This window comes from Lepeophtheirus salmonis, chromosome 1 (assembly GCF_016086655.4).
Source record: "Lepeophtheirus salmonis chromosome 1, UVic_Lsal_1.4, whole genome shotgun sequence".
NCBI classification, from domain to species: domain Eukaryota; kingdom Metazoa; phylum Arthropoda; class Copepoda; order Siphonostomatoida; family Caligidae; genus Lepeophtheirus; species Lepeophtheirus salmonis.
The window spans coordinates 41,073,514-41,097,055 of record NC_052131.2 but is presented as its reverse complement, the minus strand read 5'-3'; the positions used below and the strand labels follow the sequence as shown (position 1 = coordinate 41,097,055).

General features: G+C 32.9%; 1 protein-coding gene across 9 annotated transcripts in view; it reads right to left on the bottom strand.

Annotated features, from left to right (window-relative positions):
* Positions 1–376: 376 nt before the first annotated feature.
* Positions 377–23,542, bottom strand: part of LOC121128905 (uncharacterized) — a 48,746-nt gene continuing 25,580 nt past the window's right edge. For all 9 annotated transcript variants that reach the window (XM_071892999.1, XM_040724520.2, XM_040724530.2 and 6 more), the window contains 7 exons: positions 20,787–20,957; positions 5,709–5,921; positions 5,590–5,638; positions 4,415–4,478; positions 2,336–2,766; positions 1,648–2,219; positions 377–1,584 (listed from right to left, as the gene is read on the bottom strand). In XM_071892999.1, the coding sequence (XP_071749100.1) occupies positions 1,561–1,584; positions 1,648–2,219; positions 2,336–2,766; positions 4,415–4,478; positions 5,590–5,638; positions 5,709–5,921; positions 20,787–20,957 (1,524 nt within the window). In that variant the 3' untranslated portion in view covers positions 377–1,560. The remainder of the gene's footprint in view (positions 1,585–1,647; positions 2,220–2,335; positions 2,767–4,414; positions 4,479–5,589; positions 5,639–5,708; positions 5,922–20,786; positions 20,958–23,542) is intronic.

The following is a 23,542-nucleotide window of genomic DNA, read 5'->3' as shown; positions in this document are numbered from 1 at the left end:
TATAAATATTATATTATACATAATATGATGATTGTATGTTGACGTAAAAAGTTTTACAACACACGAAAATTAAAGGTAAAAATTAGTAATTTTTAAAAAGTGAATATAATATGCAATAATAAACATTAATTAATTCTTTCAATTCATTTTAAATTTTTGTTTGTCACACTCGTAAAAAAAGCTGAAAAAATGTGTATGAAATTAACAACGCTGCTTGGTAAATTATTATTATTATTGGTATTATAAAGGATTTGACATTTTTTTTTAATTCTTCCCAAGAAAGAATGAAAATGCAAAATAAGAAAAACCTTTAAGAATCTACAAATTTCAAGAAGAATTAATTATTCAAAGAGAGAGAGAGAGAGGAAATGACAAATTCAGAGTTAATTTTTGATGTATTAAAAATATAAATGACATAAAGATAAATATACATTATATATACTAATAATACGTGTAGAAAATAGTAAATTTACTTTATAGGAGGAGTTGGATGCTGTGGTATGAAGCAATGGCATATTTCCATATGCCATTGTTTTAAAAAAAAAACACAAAAAAAGCTAACAGTGTTCATCATCAAGAAGGATAGAACACGTTTGAGCAGACGACTACTGATCAATTTATGAAAGAAAAGGTAAAAATATATTATGAGAACAACAAAGACTGAAAAAAAAAACGAGATCACACAATCAGATGCATCTCTCAATGAATATTATATTATGTAGATATAATATATAAAACATACAAAAAGTTAAATTATGAATAATAATCTGTCACATACATATACTATAATATATCTATTAATTAATGAATGACGTTCATGACTACAAGTCTGGTCTGATTAATCTAGAGGAAGTTATTTTTCTTCTTCAAATCCCGAGCAATTATTCACGTACTCGCACAACCACAGACTAAAAGTCCATTTAAATTTGGATCAACTCCATTTCTAATATTATGTAGTAATATTAATCATTCAGATGCTTGTATAAAAGGGGGACAATTGCAACAAAAAAAAAGTTAACAATATATACATGTCTTGTACATAATATATATATTGAATCTAATATCTCTTGAAAGTGAAGGGAAAAAAACAGCACAATAAATACATAAAATACTGTTTTCTTTTTTTTCAATTAAAGTAAACTATATAATGATTAATTATTAATATTTCTGACATCAGAACATACCCTAGAGTGTTTTTAGGATCATCATCATCTAAGTATTCAAACAAAGCAAGAAAAGGGGGAGGGGAGACAGAAGGGAGAAAATATATAGCTTTTTACAATCCTTAATAGATTGTCACAATTTTGTTTTGTTTGTTTTATTAAATTAACGACAAAAATTCAATTATAATAATAATTTGTCCCCAAAGTTCCTTTTTAACTTGTCTGTTAAAAAAAATATATATATTTTTAAATATGTATATATTATATCCAAAGAAATTGAAACCGATCCAATTAATATTTCTCGGGGCTTCAGAAAGACGATTCATATTCTTTAATTCTTAGGCGTAGGGATATCACAAAAAACCAATTTTATTTGCTGACTATGACTATAAACTTCCTAATGTCGATAGTTGGTATCACTCTGAAAAAATAAAGAATTCACATTTTGATGGATTCTTGTTGATCTCTGTGAAAGCGAGCTTACCACATCTTCCCTCGTCGTGGTAGAAATTTTAGGTACAACCGCAACACTACTTCCATCATCCGAAAATCTGAACTCAAACAAATCCGGATCATATTTACTTTTACTCCAATATTGTCTTTGAGCATCCAAGACTAATTCGGTATACTCTTCACGAATACGAATGAGATGAGATCGCTGTTCAATGAGTCGATTTTGGATTTCTCGGTTAAGATCAATTGTTGTTTTGAGCTCCGTGATTTGATGAATTTTTCTTTTTCGACAATTTTGAGCAGCAACTTTATTTTTCCCACGACGGCGTATATCTCTACAGAGACTCAACTGATCATCCGTGAGAGCATGACGTGCAATCATGTCATTGTATTCATCCATGGGCAATGAGACAATGTCTTCCACGGAAAAGGGCACTCCAATATCCCTAGCTCTTTTCTCATCTTTAGAATAGCGGGATCGAAATGCACTTGAAAAGGAGGAATTGGATGAGTTTTTGAAGGAGGATGAGGATGAAGACGATGTCGAAGAGGAGGATGAGTAAGCATCCTTTTCAGTTTTGACGAGAGTGGAATTTCGGAATCCTGAAAATATAAAATATGAGTTGAATAAGACAACTATAATAATAAGAATAAAAAAGTAACTATCAAAAGTAAGTCGGACTGATTTAATACAATTACTAATTAGGAATGTGTATTACCGTGATCCAATGTTCTTTTAAGCTCGTTGTTGTTGTTAATATTATTACTATTGTTGTTGCTCTCAGAAGGAAGATCGGTTTTAATTTCCTGTTTAATGAACGCAGGTGGTAGACGTTGTTGTTGTTGAGGAGGAACGGCATAAGAATGATTGAGCTGAGGATATGGAGGCAATCCAGAAGCAGCAGCTTCTCCTCCATAGAGGGGTCCATTTGGATATGGACATCCATCATGGGGAGATATTACAGGTCCAGATATCGCAGTGTCGTTATTGGTTGGATAATGAATAAACTCAGGATGATCAATTCCAGAAGCAGATGATGACGCTTCAGGACGTTCAAATGATGATGCTGATGTTAGGGGTAGAGGGGCTGGTAGGGAACAGATAGTTCCTTCAGAGAGTGAACCAACTGAATTTGGAACAGGTGATGGCCTGAGGAAGTGGAAAACATGAGAATACACTATTATTACTATTAAATCATCGTCATCATGATGAACTACTATTTACATACATATTTTAAAATAATCATATTATTAAGCATAATGCAAATCTATTTTAATCATGACGAAGTTAAAAATAAAGCAAGCATATTTATATAAAAATCATATAAAAAAGGCTCGGCGGTGACAGAGCAGCTTTTTCTTCTTCTTGTTTTTCCATTTTAATTTCAAATAATAATAAATATATTTATTATAAATACATATATGATTTCCTCTCCTTCTTCAAATAAAGCTTAATCATCGTTGTTAATATTAAACAACTGAGCAATTTTTTTAAATATTTTTTTGTTCGAGCAAATTTTAAATCTACGAAGAAGAAAAAGAAAAATTGCTAGTCATTTATATACATTATAAATATATATAGAAAAACATATTAGAAAAATCATTACGTCAAAATTACTTGCAATTTTCTATTTACTATGTATTTAAGGGGTGTTACTTTTTTATGTGTGTTTGATTTATTTGATATATGTGGAGTAAGTATATATTAGAGACTGCCCGTTTTTTATCAAATTTAACACAAGATGAGGTTCTTCCTTTTTGTTCAACAACCATTACTTCAACTTGGGATACATTTTGATACATTATTATGTTTGATAAAACAGGGGGATATAAAAATCATTGAGGACATCTTAGACCACTTAAAAATATTGTGCACCTTGTTTTTGATCATTTAACTGATAAATAAAAATATAATATTCAGCACAGAGGTACAAGGCTTAAAAATGGCCAATTTTGACCCAAAAAATACAATTTATTCAAACTTAAATAGCCTGTTTCACGCCTCAAATTTTGCCAAAATCAAAATTTTGATTGCCACCAACAGAAAAGGTGTTTGTGCAAAAAAAAAAAAAAAAAAAGATCAGGGGAAAATAGCAGTTTTGTTTCTTTAGGTATAAAAAATAGATTTCCAATGAAATATTGGATTCGTAAATACAATAGAGTTTGTAGAATACTCGAACGCTTACCCACACCCAACGAGTTTAAACATTAATAAGAAAAAGTCGATGTGCTTTTCCCGCTCTCACTCCTTGGCCTGAGCAACGCCGGGTAACCCTTTGCTAGTATATACATATGTATAAATAAATATAATATATGGGGATGTTAAATTTGGCTAAATAGAGGTGAGCATATCTTTAAAGAAAAGTATATGTATGTATATCAGCGAGCAAAGAGCACTATTTATAAATTTATAGTACTTTATGTCAGGAGTAGTGTTAGATCGGTCCTAGGACTGATTTCCTTATCAGTCTCCCCCATCCCTTTCATCCTGAACGTATAATATTTCGTTCTAGCTACACACATAAAGAGATTATGTTGACAAACTGAAATGACATAGTTAGTCTACGTCATTTCAGTTCTTGTAGTTAACATAAAATACCGTCAAAGACCGGTACACTGATTGAGAAATTTTATTAGGACAGAATTGATTGTTTTTTTTTGACCGATCCAACCCTGGTGAGTAGATATCGTCGTCTCTCAAAGTTACCATTTTGTATGACATTATCACAGGTGGGTTTTTTATGCTTACTGGAATTTAGCCAATATTCACATCCCTAGTAAAATATATCTATATTCACCTGACAGATGGAGCAGAATGATGACGAAGACTCTCATTCCCGCTAGGAAATAACAAATCAGGATCTGCAAAGAAGAGAAAATAGACATGCATATAAGCAACTAAGAAGAAGGGGAAGCAGAGTAATGGTTTAAAAATAATATGTACCTATATATTATGCATAGGTATGAATGTATGTATGAATGTATGCATGTAAGTCCTCAACAAATAATCATAATAGTAATAACGAAAATGAAAAGGAGAAAAGTGACTGTGGGCTTAATAATAATAATAATCCAAGTTATTTATTAGAATTTAACAAAACTTGCTTAGTCAATATCATTAATTACATTCCTTCCCCCCCACATAAGCCAAAGTAGTGATGGTGACGTCATAAATGGGCCCCCTCTTTTACTTAATAATAAATAAAAGCGCAGAAAAGAGGCACTATGACTCAGCATTTTATTCCTCCTTTCTTTTTAAAGAATTTTGGAAATTTATATATAAATATAGTACTTCATGTATGTATGTAACATATACATACATAGTTATCATCTATCTTTTCAACAACCACCAACCAAGAAACCATTTCCCTCATTGCGAAAATAAAAACTGCAAATCATTATCATAAGAAAGAGGAAATAGTCAAAATAAAATGAGCTTTATTTTATCAAAACTATGTATGCAATCAAATAATCATCAAGTGCAAATCGACTCTACTATCCAAAAGAGCAATGTAGATATTATTGTCTATCATGGCTACAATATCAATAATAGTTAATAATCTTAGTGCAATGTTCAAAACAATGTTTCTTTCTCTTTTCATAAAATGACCATCAAACCCATAAAAATGCATACTTATTCATAGATAATAGGTACATATTTCCAATTGAGTAGGGAAAACAAAGCATGTTTTTCACTTTATACAGAAAATATAGCATAAACGTAGGAGCAAAAACATTAATAATAATATTAATTTTATGTGGTACATTAAAAAAGAAAAAAAATTGAAAAATCATTCCTTAGTTATATTTTTATGAGGTCGATAGTTTAAAAAACAAATCAACTCATTTAATTATTAGTTTTAAGTGTATTAGTAGGATTGACGTTTAGTAGTTGTTGTAACTCCAATGTATAATTATGATTTATTAGCACAACTCCCTTGAATCTTAATAACAATACTAATGAGTGACTCACCTGCTGATCTGATTATTGCACTATGAAATGAGTTGTTTAAGAAATCCATCTGCAAAAAGAAAAACAAACAAAATAAGTAATAAGTAAGTGTGAACAATTTTAAAATAAATAACTCTTACGGGTGTTTGAGTGTTGACTGAGAGATGATGCTGATGAAATTCGGGGAAATCCCCATCACCCCCACCCCCACCACCCCCAGTGGAAGGGTTGTGAGATGAAGGGGCTCTTGAGAAGTTGGAAAAGACTGATCTGGGTGAAAAGGAATTGTCTTGACACAGGGAGTCTGAGGGTTCACCGCCATATAAAGGAGGTTGATTCATTTGCATATTGGCCTAAATAAACAAAACAATAGTAAGTGACAGGTGTCGTCTAGAGTGTACAATATTGATATATTAATGATATATGTAAATAAATTATAGAGAAAAGCAGGATTCATTCAAATGAAATAATACCCTCTGAAACTTGGATAGCAGTTGTATGAGTGTGGAGTAATTTTTGGAGGAAAAAATGTGATTGTGATTTTTGCTATGATGTGACGATGATGAACAGGATTTACTCTTAATCCCATCATGATGATGTCGACTCCCATTTTCATCATGATACTCGTCATGTTCATGAAGTGAAGTATGATTAGGTGTATTCAAACGAAGGATGTCATCCTCCTCTTTCCCCCCTAGTACATCGTCTTCGTCATTATCAGCGTTCTCATCCTCAAATTCTGTGTAGGTTCGTCGCTTTTTCCGTGCTTTGTGCTCCTTGTTTCGATGAGCACGTAGTTCGTCAATGAGATTGGAGAACCGAAGAAGGATATGTTTTTGAAAGGGAGGGAGATCCTCATTTTCACTTGTTATCTCCGTTTGACAGGACTTGTGACGTTTCCGTACGGAGAGATCCTCGGGCTCCTCTTCCCTCATTTCCAATAACATAACAAATCAGGCTCTCCTTGGGAATAGCAATGCTCAAATATGTAAGTCATTCACCACAGATCCGTAAATCAATGATTGTGCTATTCTACTACTATAGTAGAACAAGTTTGAATTGTGAAACAGGATGATTTCCGTGTTTGTTTTGTTTTGACTTTAATAGCCTAAATAATATTATAATTATGAGGTAATTTCCATTTCTCTCCTTTTTATGGGTTTCTTATAATTAGACTAAATTGTTTTATTTCTTATGTTTCTTCAAGGTAGAATGAACTATCATATTGATCTATGTAGGACTAAGGAGGCAACAGCAACGAAGAAGAACGAAAAGTTTAGGGAAAACAAACATAGGGAGAGAGAGCGGATGGCACAGGGACTAAGGGTACGAGAGTGACTAAACTAATTTCAGTTTAAAAAAATATATTTATGAAAAGTGCTTAGATGTACTATTATTGTTACAAAGCACGCACGCACGCACTCATTTACTAACTACAAACGAAGGAGGGGAGAGCGGAGAGAACCAGCGCTCCCTCCTCCTAATGCAATTCACTCCTTTTCTTTTACATTTCTTCACCAAGCACATGGCGAAGGTGTTTTGCAGAATCAAAGTAAGTAGTGGTGCATGCAGCATAGCTCTTTCTCTTATCCTTTTTTTATTATTTTCTTCCTCTTCCCTTGGTTCATGCACTGACATATGTACTACTAGTTACTACCATTTATGATTACAGTATACTACTACTATTACTACACTTGTTTCCCCCCTTTCTCTCCTTCTTATCAGCTGCATTTCTGCAAGATGAATAATCAAATTCGTCAAAGGACAAGACGTGAATTAGAACATAACAAACAAACTTGTACTCTTGATGATATTATCCATTTCATTTCATTATTAGGTATATAATCAAATGGGGAATTGAAAGACAGATGGAGAGGGGATCACACAACACGTCAATCAGAGTGAAGGCCTTTGTACTTCCAGCAGAGATGAAGAAGGGAAAAGGAGCACTCGGGGCGATATAAAGAGGCCTTAAAAGGAAGAATGCATGTAAGAAGAGTAATCTAATCCATACACATAGCAATAACAATAAATATAATAATCCAAGAGGAGCGTATACCTGACAATAAAAAAAACACAGAATAAATGCACCGTAATTGTCAGTCTCTCTTTTCTCCTTATATTACATATGTATAGTAAGTACTTCTACAGAGGTAGGTTGTCATGTTCAAATGAATTGCGAAAAATAACTTTTAGTTTTCGAGCATCATGATTCGCATTTATTCGTCTTCTTCTTCCATTCAGAATACCTTCACAACCAACTCTATATACTCATAAACAATTGAAAATGGACGTGTTCAAAAATGAGATGCGATGTATGACATCCATGATGATTGATGATACAAGTCCAAATGTATGTATTGCATGTGGGCTACGTACATTCAATCAATTCATGGATATGATAATGATGAGTAAAAAACGAGAGAATCTTCTCGGTTTAATAATAATTATTATTGCACATAAAAATGATGAGTTGCATTTTGAAGAGTTTTTGCACAATTTGTATGTATGTAGTATATATTTTATGACATTTTGGCGAACGACAAAAAGCAAAAACTGCATTCCCAAATGTGGACTAGTGATCTAACAATTCAATGATGACTACAGACATTGTTGTAATTACAATTTATTAAAGAATGGCTTGACATTTTTGTTCTTATTGTTCTTGTCGTAAAACTCTTGGATGTTTCTTTCTTTTCTTGAAATTTTAAAGTTATACGTACATTCATAGTCTATAGGTATTTACTATATATTTCATTTTCTTAAAATATGATGACGAAGAAGGACACACAAAGAATATAAATAATTTATATTTTATAAGAAATAAAACCTAATGAGTCATCATCTTTTACTCCACTTGGATATGAGTGTGTGTATTCGTTGTTTTCTTCTTCGTCTTATTGTGTTGAATCATGTTAAAAAATGATATCCTTGCTAAAAATGAAGGAACACGGCGAGTAATGAAGATGGCACACACACACTATCTTTAGGAGAAAGACCACCAAACTCCATCTTTAAGTTTAGTATATTTAACATATGATGTGCATCAACATAAAAACAATATTGAACAAAAATCAAGAAAAAGATAATCTCATGTCTAATCTAATTTATTTTTTCACATCATATACAATATATTTGTAGACATACACGGTATGCACCTATGAAAGTAGACTTTTTTTTTAAATTGAACGTTTATTGTGAAAAAATGGTTGCAAATTTAATTTTCAAAGTATGCCCCTTCGCTAGCCACACATTTTTTCCCATCTTTCAGGCAATTTATGGATGCCTTTCCAAAAAAATTGTTCGTCTTTGGCTGCAAACCAGCCATCGATCCATTTTTTGGCTTCAGCGTGAGAATCGAAGCATAAATCATTGAATGCGTGGGCTATCGATGCAAACAAGGGATAATCGGAAGGTGCCAGGTCTGGTGAGTAAGACGCATGAGCAAGAAGTTGCCATCAAGGGAAATTAGCTCGTGTTGCCTGGCTTCATATTTTCGGCGTTTTTGGCGTATAGCATATTTTTCAATGGTCCGACGGTCAACACCCGATTGTTCTGCGAGCTTTTCTTGGTTTTGGTCATCATCTTCATCGAGCAATGCTTGCAATTCTCACGTCAAAACCGCCACTTTAGAATTTTTCAACCACCTGAAGCACTGTGTTCTGCTTAGAGCATGTCCACCGTTAACTTCCACCAGCATTTGATGGGCTTGAGAAGCTTTGTTTTTCAATTGGTAAAAGAAAATCAATGATGTCCGTACATCGTAGTTTGTAGGTACAAAATTAGACATTTTTACGAGCGAAAAAAAGTGCGTTGTTGAATGAAACTATACAAACAATGAATTAAATATTGTTGACAAATGTCGAAATAAGACTTTAGATTTTTAGACCGGTGTATAATGTCTAACTGGCGACCCCTAGGGGCCAATAGTCGAAAGTTTTATTTCATAGGCACATACCTAGTATTTCTGTGAAATATACGCTATGTATGCAAATTACTGGCATGAATAAAGGTACCAAATAATTTTAGCTATAGTTTAAAAACTTATATTATCCCTGATATGACTTCTTTCAAATAAAATTTATCAATTTATCATTCTTTTATTGTCAATATCAATTTTAGATACTTAAAGTGCAGCTTGCGGTAGACCAATAGGATTAATAGGAATAGTTTGTTGATAGAAATGGAACATGTTTTGTCGAAGAATACAATTGTAATGTAGATTCAACTTTGAGAAAAATCCTTCTAACTTACTTTTGTGGTGACAAAACAACTATGTATGAGTTTCCATTGTGTGTGAGAGTGATAGAGACCTGCTTTTATGCATTTTTGATCATCATTTCAAAAATATCATATGTACATAATGTATTATTTACTCTATGTGCGTTGATAATTATAAGAGCATGACTAATCATTTTTGAGGAGAAGGAGCAGCAGGAATTAGTGTTTTGTACAAATTATAATAAGGATTGAGAGGCCCGTTTGACTAGGGAGGAGGAACTGAGGGATTATATAGAAGGACAGAGAAGTAAGTAGTTGATTTATAATTGCATTTATGTACTCTAAAAACTGTAGGTACCTACTACATAGCTATGAAATCAATCGTTACGTACATATATATAAATGTGTATATGTAAATACATGTTATTGTCTAGACTGAAAGTTTGATTAATTAAAAATAACACATTTTATCTCAAAAGAAAGAGAAGAAGAACAACAAGGGAGAAACAGACATCCTTGGAGCTAAAGCAATCAAGGCTGAGTTCCTGTAACATATATTTTATAATATTATTATGTGGATTCTATTATCATTATCATGTACACTAGAAAGAACCTTTTTAATGATGGCTGCAAAAGGATCAAGGCCTTGAAGAAAGAAGAAGAATATCAACACCCTACACGTACTTTTATAAAGTGATGAGATGGCAATTTTCTCTCTTCCCTCCTTTTTATTTTATTTTATGTATTATTTTATTAGAATTTCTGCTTTAAATAAATATATAGAAAGAAGAAAGGAAGATAAATGGCAAAGATGTTAGCAGTCCCCGCTGTATTATTCTATTTACTAGCGTTGGGTTTCGGTCTGAAAATCATAGACTGATTCTACAGCTTACGGCTGTTTTTTATCAACGCACTTTGAGCGACTGTAATAGTTGCGTACGCGGAGGTAGGATGTTGTTTGTTATTTTGGTGGCTGGTCAGAAGTGTTTAAAAATGACGTCGATCAAGGGGATAAGGGTAAAGTGTCCTTATTGCGATCCGCGCCGGACGAGACAATGTAGAGATTGCAAACTTCATCAACCTGGAAAAGTCATTTTTTTAAATAGTCAGGTAGGAACTTGATGTAACTATGACTCTGCTCCATGTCACAAGACAAAGATACGTTGATCTGGTTGTCAGAATTTTTTTATGATTAGTTGGAACCAGTGTTTGGCCTCCAAGCTTAAAGGACCTCAACTCTGCGGAGTTCTTTTTGTAGGGTGCAGTTAAGTGACCCACCAACAGATCACTTGCAACACAAAATCTGATCCGATTTCCAGGATCCGAGAGGAATTCTGGAATCTCCCAAAGAAGACCTGCTCCCGTTCCCGAGGTCGAGTCGAGGGTGCTATTGACGGTAAAGGGGATGTTATTGAATTTTTTTGCTGATTTCACTTTCATTTGTCATTGTTTTTTATTAAATTGGGTGATTAAGTTTATGAGAAAATCCTTTTTAAACACTGTGTTCGTTGTTAAATAGAGGTCGCATCCTGTACAGTAGAACTGTTGATAACGTGATATGAAGTTAAAAGTGTTGTATAAAGCATATTTGCGCAACTCATAATTAAATCAGGAATGGGGAGAAAATCCGTCCACGATTTGACGGCGATTCAATTACAGTCTTGGACCGAGTCTCAACACTAGTATTTACTGTCGAAATTTAATACAAATATCAATTTATTTTCAACAAAAAGTGATTAAAAAGTATGTGAGTAGACCTACTCTGTATATAATAAATAATATGTTCATAGAGTCTTGGTGATGCTCAAAAAGCCCTAGTGAACTGCAAATATATATATATGTACAATGCTGTACATAAACAAGGCCAGAGAGAGTAGCAGCACATTAGTACATTACATAATTACAACTACGAAAAACTTGTTAAAATGCATAAATGAAAATATGCAAGTCAGCATCCTTAAATATAATGTATATGAGAAGGGCGAAGTATGTTGTGTGCAGAGTAAAATAATAATAATAAATGATAATGACTACATAATAATATACATAGAGCTAAAGGGAGCAGTATTAGGTAGTAGAGTGTGCCTTTCTCCTTTCATACTCATCATCTCTTCTAGTAGATGAATTTAAAATGATGAAGACCTTTTTTCTCCATTAATCAATCAAAGAAGAGTGCAAATTGAACCATTGAATTATTATGTACAAGGTACATACATGTATCATAGTACAATGCTAAAGGTAATCCACCACAACCACTCAGGCCCTGACTCACTCTACATTAATTCAAAATAATAGTAATAATAAAGAAGAAACTGCTTAGTCATATTCAAAATAATCCAAATATGATGATGATGCTTACGATGATTTAAAGCAACGATGAGAGTAATGTTTCCCTACTAATGGTCGTCATTAAAGCAAAAGCTTTAATGACGTCAATCGCTTTTTTGTTGTTGTTTTTTCATTTTTTTCCAAAGACATAAATACAGGGTAAGTCAAAAGTGCATTCTGAGAGTAATTTAAAAGCAGGCTTGTACCTATGGGTTCCGTTCAATTTTCTTTTTTCGTTCAGCCATTATGTTCGTTCCGTTGTGGAATCCAATGTATAGAAAGGAAATCAGAGCTCTTGAAAATACACAAAAACGCTTTATTAAGATGGTATGCGGCGATATATCCTATGAGGTTGGTTTACATCTAGTCGGGCTGATGCCGCTTGAAAAGAGGAGGAAACTTGAGGATGTGGTTATGATGTTTGAAGTTATTAATGGACTGACTCATTGTAATATCAAGCCCAAAGTATGTAGTAAGGTGTACAGCACTAGGTTGTCTTCCGATTTTTACTTAGTTCAGCTATCGACAAATACTAATTACCTCCGACATAGCTTTTTTAATCGAACTATACGGATATGGAACAGTCTCCCCGAATAGGTGAGAAGAACGTCTCACTTTGCGGCTTTAAGAGACTTTTAAGAAATAATCCACATCTACTTTAATTCCACACCACATTATATCATTTCATTTTACCATATTATTTCATTAGATTTTATCATATTGTTTTATTAAACTTTATCATAATGTTTTATTATATTTTATCATAATGTTTTATTATATTTTATCATGAGTCGACACTATTGGCCTATTTTTAGTCACTAGTCAAATCCAACCAAATCAATAAATTATTCAGATTAATACTTTGGAGGCACCGCTAATTGTACTTAAAGTAGCCAAAATTCACCGGCGCATTTATAGAATTAGGAAAACCATAAATTATATTTCGAAGACAATATTGGGCCAAATTAAGTCAAATAGATAAATCGGAGTTTTTAAACTACAGTTTACCCTCTCGGGTATTTATATTCATCCCAGAAATTTGAATTCAATGCCTTTAATTGACCGCAATATTTTTTGAAATATTGCTTGTCATTTGATAAATATAAATGATTGAACCTTTGTTTATTTGATTCGTGTACTTTTCATAAAAATAAATATATTTTTAAAAAACTAAACCCTGACATGTAGGCGACATTGAAAAAAATACATTGCAGCCAAGATTAATAGAAATACTATTAACCTTGATTGCAACCAGTAGCGTTAAGCATGTTATCTTTATCTAACTCAAATATCCACTCAATGTGAAGTACTTTACATCTATACGAAAAATTAAAGCCAAAAATAAAAAACAAAGTGCTTGAGAATGTGTTTCATTGAGTACAAGATAAATTAAATCATTACTGCGTAAAAGGGGCATAAATAATAGTTATGTACTTTTTAGAGTGGTTAATTCATATTTATATGAATATTTACGTCAGGTGCGTCTGCAGGCGTGGAGGCTTTAGGTCACTCCCCAATTTCAAAAATTGCCCCTGAGTTTGCATTGTCGTATTTCTAGAATACTTATCCAGTGAACAACTACACCCCTTTCTAAATTAATATCACTTATTTTTAGCGTTCAGCCTTCATCGTTAAAAAAAAAACAAAAAAACCCATTCCGTTCATTGAACGCACGTTCCATGGAACACCGTTCAATTTTGCGTTCCATTCACAATCCTGCTTAAAAGAATAATAGATGACGTATTGTGTTGTAGAAAATGACCGTTGGGCATCTTATCCGCAATTATTTACATCATGATGTGGAATTCTAGACACATGGAATAATCACGCTTCTGTTTAACGTGTTTTTCATCATTTTTCAATATATTCTCCTTGTAACTCTACACACTTCACCCATCTCTGGAAGTCGTCCAAATAGCACTCGGGTGTTTTTCTGCAAAATAATTGTTTCCGAAGGTGATTGCCTCTTCATTTGACGAAAATCTTTGCAGTCCACTGTTTGGACTGTATTTTTTTTTTTTTTTTTTTTTTTTTTTGCGATTCTGTTGCGATATAAAGATTAGGACATATTGCGATACTGCAATTAGCAATATAATATCGCATATTGCGATTGATCGTCGATCAGAAAAAACTCCAATCAGAAGAAAATACTGAAGACTTACTTCCAAAATGGAGAGTTTTCAAACGAAACTGCAAGAAAATTACGTCGATCGAAATAAAGCACCTTCCAGGCAGTTCGTGGATAAATTTGTGAAGCGTGTGCGCAAAACAGGTTCGTTAATGGATAAAACAACGCGTTCCCGTGTTCGTCCAGTGCGCTCAATCGAAAACATTGCTGCTGATGCCGAAAGCGAAAAAACGAGCAAGGAGCTGCCGTTACGGTCAATGGTGAGCGCCTTCGGGCCATGTTGGAAGATTTTTTGTTTCCCCAAATGGAAAAGGAAGACATTGACGACATTTGGTTCCAACAGGATGGCGCTACGTGCCACACAGCCAACGTTACAGTGGATCTTTTGCGCACTGTCTTCGACAATCGCATCATAAGCCGAAATGGCAACGTCAACTGGCCACCTCGTAGCTGCAATTTGACTCTGTTGGACTATTTTTTTTGTAGGGAACCGTCAAAGATAAATGTTACACCAACCATCCAGAGACGATTGACGATTTGAAACACGAAATTGGAGTCGCCATTGCAGCTATTGAAGCTCACACAATCGAAAATGTATTGAAAAATTGGGTCAACAGAATGGGCTACTGTAAGGCCAGCGACGGCGGCCATATGAATAAAGTGGAGCTCCATTATTAACCGGATAAAATAAAATAAAAATTATTGAAAAATTATCCATCAGTCTTTTTTTTTTTTATAGTGATATCAAAAAGAAAAAGTTTTGTGGGCCACTCTTTAGCTACTCAATACTCGGGTGTTATTTCCTCAATAATGAAAAAATAATCACAGGTCGATAATTTTTCCCCTGTCTAGAGCACTTACTGATTGTGCTTTATCTGACCATGCTCGTTGCTAAGCCTTATTTAAAGTCACATTTATTATCTTGTATAGTTATGGAACAATTAATCAGAATCGGAGAATCGGGTTTTTTCTAGAACCGGCATAGTAAAAATAATGTTTAATTTGCAGTTTGGATTCTTATGTATTATTATCTATTACAGGTATTTAACTGTTTATTACTTTTCTAAGTTATGAAAAAATATTATTACATATATCTGTCAAGATATAAAAAACGACAAAGGGAATTTGTTACTTGAGTATTATAATTTTACAAATATTCTAATAAAATAGTTTATGTAAAAAAATGCTTGAAAATTGAGAAGAAACAAATTGAAGAAAAACTAAACGTGAACAAGTGTTCTTAACACATACACTCGGTGCACATATTGTTGTTTTAGGGGAATAAGTTTTGTAAAGGGATCGAGGAAAGCTAGCCTTTGCAAAGTTTGCCGTAGGATTACTCACTCCAGGAAAAAGAATCGCGGTTTATTCTATCAGTTGTAATTCTTAGAAATTTATAGCAAAATGGTATTTTTTAACTATTATTTAAAATATTAAAGAATTGGCATTTTTTGAAATCGTCCCATCACTAATTTTGTATATAATATATTAGGTATTCTAACAAAAAATCATAATTTGATATTTTTTATTTAATAACTATTATTTAATTTTAGGTGAAAAATGCAATGATGAAAAAATTACCTTACCTGGTCAATATAAACAGAGTAATTACAATTTTTCTCCTCAAAAAATTAAAACCTTTAATTACCCGCAATCGAATCATTTTTAATGGGCATTTGTTTGTTTGGCATATTTGAACAATAGATGGCGCATTAAATTTGAAAATATCCTCATAACCATGGTTAATATAAATACAAGGTTAGACCATCAAGTAAACGGGCTTACTAGAATTTTCAGTCTGACGTATTGTATCGACTGCTGAGCAAAACAGGCAGATTTTGACAAAACACGCAATCAGTCATAGTCTATGACGTCACTAATGGTAGAATGTTCAGTTTAATGTATCGTACCGACTGCTGGGCAATAAAAACAGATTTTGACGAAACACACAACCACTCATTTACTATGACCTCAATATTAAAGGCGTGGTGAAAGTCAAACATCCGTCGTACTAAATAATTTATCTTGCACTTGAAATTATGACTATTGCCATTAAGTAAAATTTGACAAAATTTGCCCCACTCAATAGATAAAAAAACTATAGTTAACCTCAGATATATTCAAATATTCCCCGGATGAACCAATGGGATTCGGAAGTCGAAAAATATCAAACATACCGGGGACAAGAATTTGAAAAAAGAATATTAATGTCTAAATTATGTAGTTATACCTCAAAAAGTTTATTTATTTGCTGGACAGCGATGTAGCTGGGATTTTAAAGAATTCGTTAAATATATTATACTTAAATTCTAAATCTATTGAAACTTTATGAAAATTGAATAAAGTAATAGTATTCAAATCAATGATAAGCAATGTATTAAATAGTAAAAACATCGCTGTATAACTAGTTTGAAAGAGAATCATATGGCAATCCAACTGTGAATTTTTTTGTAGTAGCGCCATCTATGTACTTAACATATCCACATATATATCACATCATTACCTCGCTAATAGTGTTGTGTCGGTACTTGTTTAGGACCAAGGATTGCGGCCCAGTCCTTTACGGTCGCATCCAGTCCTGTTCCACTTGTCGGTCCATAAAGAAGGTAAAATTGATCCCTCGTGACGTCAATGAGGGCGTGCTTCCTTTTTTTTTTAAATTATTATAAATTATATAACCAAGTAACAAAATAATATGTTCGTATTATAATGAAAGATATGTGCAATAATCTTATTACATATATCTTATTTGGTTTAATAAACCATCGATATTTTTATGAAAAATTCCAAGGACCGGTCCTAAGACTGGACTGGACCGAATAAATAAGGATCAACACAAAACCACTTGCTAACACAAAGATACCCTATGCATTTTGTTGTCAGGTGTCGATTACCTCTTCTCCCTTGATACGTCATGGCTATTTCATAATTTATTCTTTTTGCTAATAAGTTATTCTATACTCATTAATCCATTTCCAACAGAAAAGAAATATAATTTCTTGTTGATCACTCGTCGTTCATAGAAGTTTATTAATTTTTATGAAGAAATTTTGGCTATTTTTTTTATAGAAATAACATAATAACTACTCTTTTAATAAAATATTGTAATACAGTATTGAATATACCATGTAGATTTTAATAATATATAATTCTTTTTAAAAATAATATAAAAGCGATAGTCTGGGAGTATATTAGAGATAATTGAAATTCAGAACTATAGACTTATTTGGCTAACTACCAGATGATTTTGGGCCTTTTTTCAGTTTCTTTTTGGACAAAAGGTGCCGTGATACAATAAAGTAACGACGTGATATATACTATCTTTTTCTTTCCTTTTTTTTAATATGAACTCCTTGTTAAAAATGAGACCTCATCCGACACACAAATAAATAAACAAAAAGACTGACCAACTTTGCTTTACTATCAAATATATGTTGAAAACTCATTTTCAACAACAATCTTTTTAAGCTAAAAATCATATTAAAAAAGAAAAATGAAGTACGAGGGTGGTCTGAAAAGTTTTCGACTTCAACGGGAAGGTGCCAGCACTAATGAATAAAAGCTGTTTGCATCTATCTAGCATCTCTTGACAGTTACTCACTATTTTTCAGCTATTTTGAGCGTGCAGTTGTTATGCAACAGTGAATTGAGTTGTGTGTTTTTGAGGAAACGGACAAAATCGAGTATCAAGCTGTCATTAAATATGTATTGTGCAAAATGGCTTAAACTTTGATGAGTAACTGTCAACAGATACTAAATAGATGTGACTAGCTGTTTCAGACATTTTTGGAAAATAAATATTTCATGACAGCTCGATACAGCCAAGACAACTCTCAAGGATGGTTAATTTCTCCCACATGAAACTTAGCTAAAGTAACAACGGCCTCCTTCAACGCCTGAACATTTGCTTATCCCCTATAGGCCCAAATACATAAGGTAACATAAAACATCCAAATATTTCTTCCTGAAGCAAACCAAGACAAGCTCTGGATCTAATTGCCAAAGTGCTACATTTTATAAATATCTAGGGCTTATTGGGGCCTCATTTAGAGAAAAATATCGAGCAATGGCAATGAGGTTAAAAAGAGGTAGTATACTGGTATGAGGTCATAATAATTTTTGTAACAGCAAACTTGTTCGGTCACGGTTTGGTCTAATTCAGTCTCGTAACATTCGATCCACATATAAAAATCGATCGGTGACACAAATAAATGACATTTTTTAAGAAAAGAAGAAATTTTTAAGTACTATTTTTTTTTTCGGTACAAGGTTTCAAAGCTCAGAAACCGTCATTGAAACCGAGTCAGGGATAAAATTAAGTTTCAGATAGAGATTCAACACTAATAAAAGGTCCCAACTTATGTTATGAATAATCTCATTTCGCTCCCCCTTGGTAAGTGAGCCTCAATATATATATATATATATAAACAATGTACGAGGCTTAGCCGTACACAGTTTCTGTTAAATCATTAGTGTTGGATTTCAGATCGGTATTATATCGGATCGAACTTTGGTGTCATAGTGAAATTCGATCTACAAAAAAATCCGTTATTTTAATCTGAATTTCGTTCCCCGTCCTAGAAAAAACTACATAAGTCCAAAGCGCAGAAAAATTGGTCTCAGACCGAGTCTCAATACTAATATCTATATATACATACGCATTTGTTGAGTCAACATAAGAACAAGACGAGGAGAAAGACCCAGTATATTTTATTACATTATATATGTATATTTCTAAGACATAGATTATAGAATTATTATTAAAATTTGTGGGAGGAGTTCAGATACTCAGTAGTTTTAGCTATAGGTAAGATCCTTTATTTTATTCAAGAGACTTATATTGGCCCCATATAGCATTAGCACTTTTAAATTATATATTCGTTGATAGAAATCGAGGATATTTTGTGGAAGAATACGCATTTAATTCATACTCAATTTTGAAAAAAATCATTCTAGCTTGTTTTTGTGTTGACAAGTAACATATTATTTGTTTGATTTGAATTAACATAGAGTATGTAGGTACATAGAATAAGAATAGGTATCTAACTCTCTTTATCTCTAGGTATGTATATTATTATTAGTTAAGTATCTACATGAATGTATGAGAACAAGATTACCTGACACTTAAAAAGGAATGGAATGTAGTTAGTTATCCATCCATCCACCTATGCATACATGCATAACATACATTGAAGTAATATTATCAATTACATAAAGTAACAGTTGAACCACTTGGTTAGAGTACAAACAACACAGCGTTATTATAAGCTATAACAGGGGAAGAATGAGTTTCTCCTTTTCATAAGGTGATTGAGTCATATTCATGTACATAAAGAACATGTAACAACATGAGTCATCTAACACATCAGGCATGTCAAATAGAAGCAAAATAATTTTAAATATTATATATTGGAACAACTTCTATCATAAATAAACATACATATATGGAGATCATTATGATTGACTATTTCTTTTTGAATTTTTGTTAAATTCAAGTGACTACAATTATATATACTTTTCATTATTGAATGTATGCATGAAACTTCAGGGGTGTCCGCAGGAGGTGGGCTGGAGGGTACCTTCTAAATCACCTTTTCTAAAGGAATTTTTTTAATAAATTAATAAGAGGAAAAAAAAATTTCCACAAAAAAAAATGTCATCAAACCAAATTAAGCAGCCGAGCAAAAATTAAAAAAATAAATATAATCTAATCCTGCGGACGCCCCTGAATATAATTGCATAAATATTTTTTTTCTTCAAATATACGGAGCCATTCTTCTTCCTTTCCAAAGACTATGTTTGTAATACTCAAAAGAAAGACAACCATGAGTCGAGGTTGTGAGAATCTTTTAGTGAATATTCTTCCGAGGATTTAAGCGTTTTTATTGACGTTACAAATTGCATGTGTAATTTAATCATAATTGTGGACCATAATAGGGGCTAGGCTCTTAGTTTATATATTTCAAAATCTTATGAACATATTTTCGAAATATTTAAGAAACTTTATCAAATGTATTTAAGTCTTATAAGTAAAAAACTTAGAACTTGAATTGAATAGTACCTGTTAGCAAAGAAAAACAATGATACTTGAATTAAAAGTTAATCCCAATGAAATAGCTGGATTTTAACAAGTAATTTTGTTTTCGATCAATTAGGAAACAGAAAAGTAGGATAATATGAGAAAAATGTCTTATCTTTGCAAATGTAATAGCTAAATCTATTGGTTATATTAATATGAATGTATGATGTAACGACCTATTTTTAATAGATATTAGAATCTTATATATACGAATTTGGACGTGAAGTGAGCACAGTTTTGAAAGGTGGTAGAGGTTTTATTCTTTTTACTTGTCAGTTCCATTTAAACATCAAATTTTCCAATTTTAATTTACCATCTTCCTTAATTTCAATGAAAAAAGGGTTTGGTTCTAAAAATAAACTTGGTTATTTGGACCATCCCCCCAAGATAGTCTACATTAACAATCCTGACGTCACATGAAAACTATGTTCTATATACTTACTTAAGTAAAATTGTACTTACATATTCTAGGAGCGAAGACCTTTGAGAGGATCGTTGTTTTTCAAGACTGGATTGAGACTGAAAATCACTGGGATTTCTGGATCGAGGTTCCAAGTTGTGTGGAGATGATGCAACAGAAGAGGATTGCTTTCGAGAAAAGGTGGGAGACGAAATGAGATCATTGTTGTTGGGCTAAAAAAAAAAAAAAAAAGGAAAATATAATTACAAATAATGTGCTGAAAATAAAGGAATCAAGTATTTAAAAGAATATATAATCTTATTATTAAATCCTTCCATTGACACAGTTCTTGAAACTCCAGATTGATATGATAAAAACAGATATTTTCCCAGAGACAAGAATGGATAAATATAGCTACAATGAGTCCTACAAATAATAAGCTAACGCTCACGTACTATTAATTGAATCAATTATGTTATATCCTACTTTCCCTAAACTTAGTAGTGGTTTAATTTAGCAAATTAGGATGTTTCAGGTATAGAAAATCATGCTAACGTTTACAAGATATTATTCCTTAAAAGTACCTAATGTTATTGTTATCTGATGGAAAAATTTCATATTAAGTAAAGCAATGAAAATTAATTCAGATTCGCTAAAATATGTTTACCAATGTATTATTGCATTAACGAATGAAAAGATTGAATTCAGTACAATTAATGACTCGCAAAAGGGATATTTGTAAATCATATTTATTAAAAGCAACTTTAAGATATATACCAAGGTATACTTTTCTTCATTTGGCTTTGTTGGCGCAACAAGACAAATCAAGTTACTTCATTCTCGATTAGATTGGACCATTTACGGGGTTACCTAACATTAGGTAATCTATCTACATTTTTTTATAGGTTGCCTACTATTGAGCACTGTTTTTTTTATAAATATAACCTAAAACTTTGTTAAAAAAGGGAAACAATATAATGAAAGAGTACCACATCTATTTGTGCTACTCATAAATATACATAGATAGAAATTTCAACTCTATTTTAGGAATCATCAACAAGGAGAATTATTACTTTAGTAATACTAGGGGATTTGTATTACATTTCAACAAATACAATATATTATATACCAATGGTTGAATTATGTAAATAAATATTTAAAAATGGTATGTATGCAGTTAAACTTACACTTAAATTTGCATGGTTGAATTAAAGTTGAGTGTAGTAACTAACATAAATACACTTTTTCAGTGGAATATGGATCTCTTGAAGAAATGCAAGAAAAAAAAAATCTTCGAAATTTCGTACAATCCTTTATCCTCAAATTGGGCCCGAAGGACATTCCTCTCGAAACATAAAAACATTGAAAATAATTGATTTTCCTTATTTTTACACTGATTTTACCATCAAATTCATACTTCTATAATAAGTATAACCCCTAAAATCAGTGATTAAAGTTTTTCAATATGTGAGCGCCACCAAGTGGTTAAGATTTTGAATCTTTCTAACCAGTTGGTCGATTTTAAAATTATTTTTTTAGGAGATTATAATTAATGATATAAAATTAATTTTCATCATAGTTTGTATAAATTGTTTGAAAATTTGTTGAAATATAATGGAAATAGCCACACTACTTATATTTTCTGGACCAGATGAAGTTTTTAAATTAATAAAGACTTTCGTTAATTATTGGTATTCCAGGCCAACCGTTACTATTTACCCATTTTAACGGAAATAGTATTAAAGTCTAAGGCAGGATTCTGCGTGAATTAGGAAACAATTATTATTAATTGAAACCGAAAGAACATGTTTTAGTCAATGTATCCACCCTCAGAATAAGGTGAGCTCTAGGCGGCGATGGTAGCTGCTCAAGACCTCTGGTTGTACTCGGAACTCATGGAGACGCAGGCCATGTTGACAGAGGTATTCAGGGCGCAGGTTCTGTAGTGGCGTCTCCTGCAGTCCTTGCACTCCAAGTGCACCTAGATGGAATAATCTAGGGGGTTGAGGTCTGGTCTCCGCAGCCCCCAGAATTTCTTCTCCCAGAAGTATAAGTTGACCTGGAGCCAGTCTGTGTTTTCTTTGTGGTGTGGGAAGGTACTCCATCTTGTTGGAACACCCAGGGAGAATTGCTAATGATAGATTTGATCTATGGGATAACTGTGGTATCCATAATTTTGACGTACTCACCGCTCTTCAGCCTGTATCCTAAAGGGAACTATAGGGGATTAATGGCCTTCCCGTTGGATACAACCAGACCTACAATCATAACTGAAGTAGGGGTTTTAATGGTTAACAGTAAAAGGCATCTTATCAGAAAAGATCAGATGAGTCTACATGTTCACTTGAGGTGGTTCAGGATCTTTTTGGCACGCTCCACACCGACTTTCCTCAGGTTTTATGTCTACCTGAGTCCGTGGAATATCCCACAAAGTCTTTCCTCCTGCCTTTTTGTAGAGCACTGGACACTGCTGATGGGGACTTCTTCATCTTCCTGGCCATGAAAGCAATTGAGGACTTCGGCTTTTACTTGAAGGATCACTTCAGGCGGTTGACGGAAATGGAGGGTTTCCTGCCTGCTCCTGGAGAGTGACTGAGGTCCTCCCCGATCTTCAACCGCATAGAGACAATGTAAATCGTCTTTCTCGAGGCCCCAGTCTGCTCCCCAGATGGCCTTCTGAGATAATCCCGCGCGGAGGAGCGCTGCAATCTCAATCCTATTCTGGTACTGTCTGCTCATGGTGGCGACTAGCAAAATATTTTTCTTAGTAATCGACAGCTAATGATGTGTTCTACAACATGGTTCATCAGAAAATTGT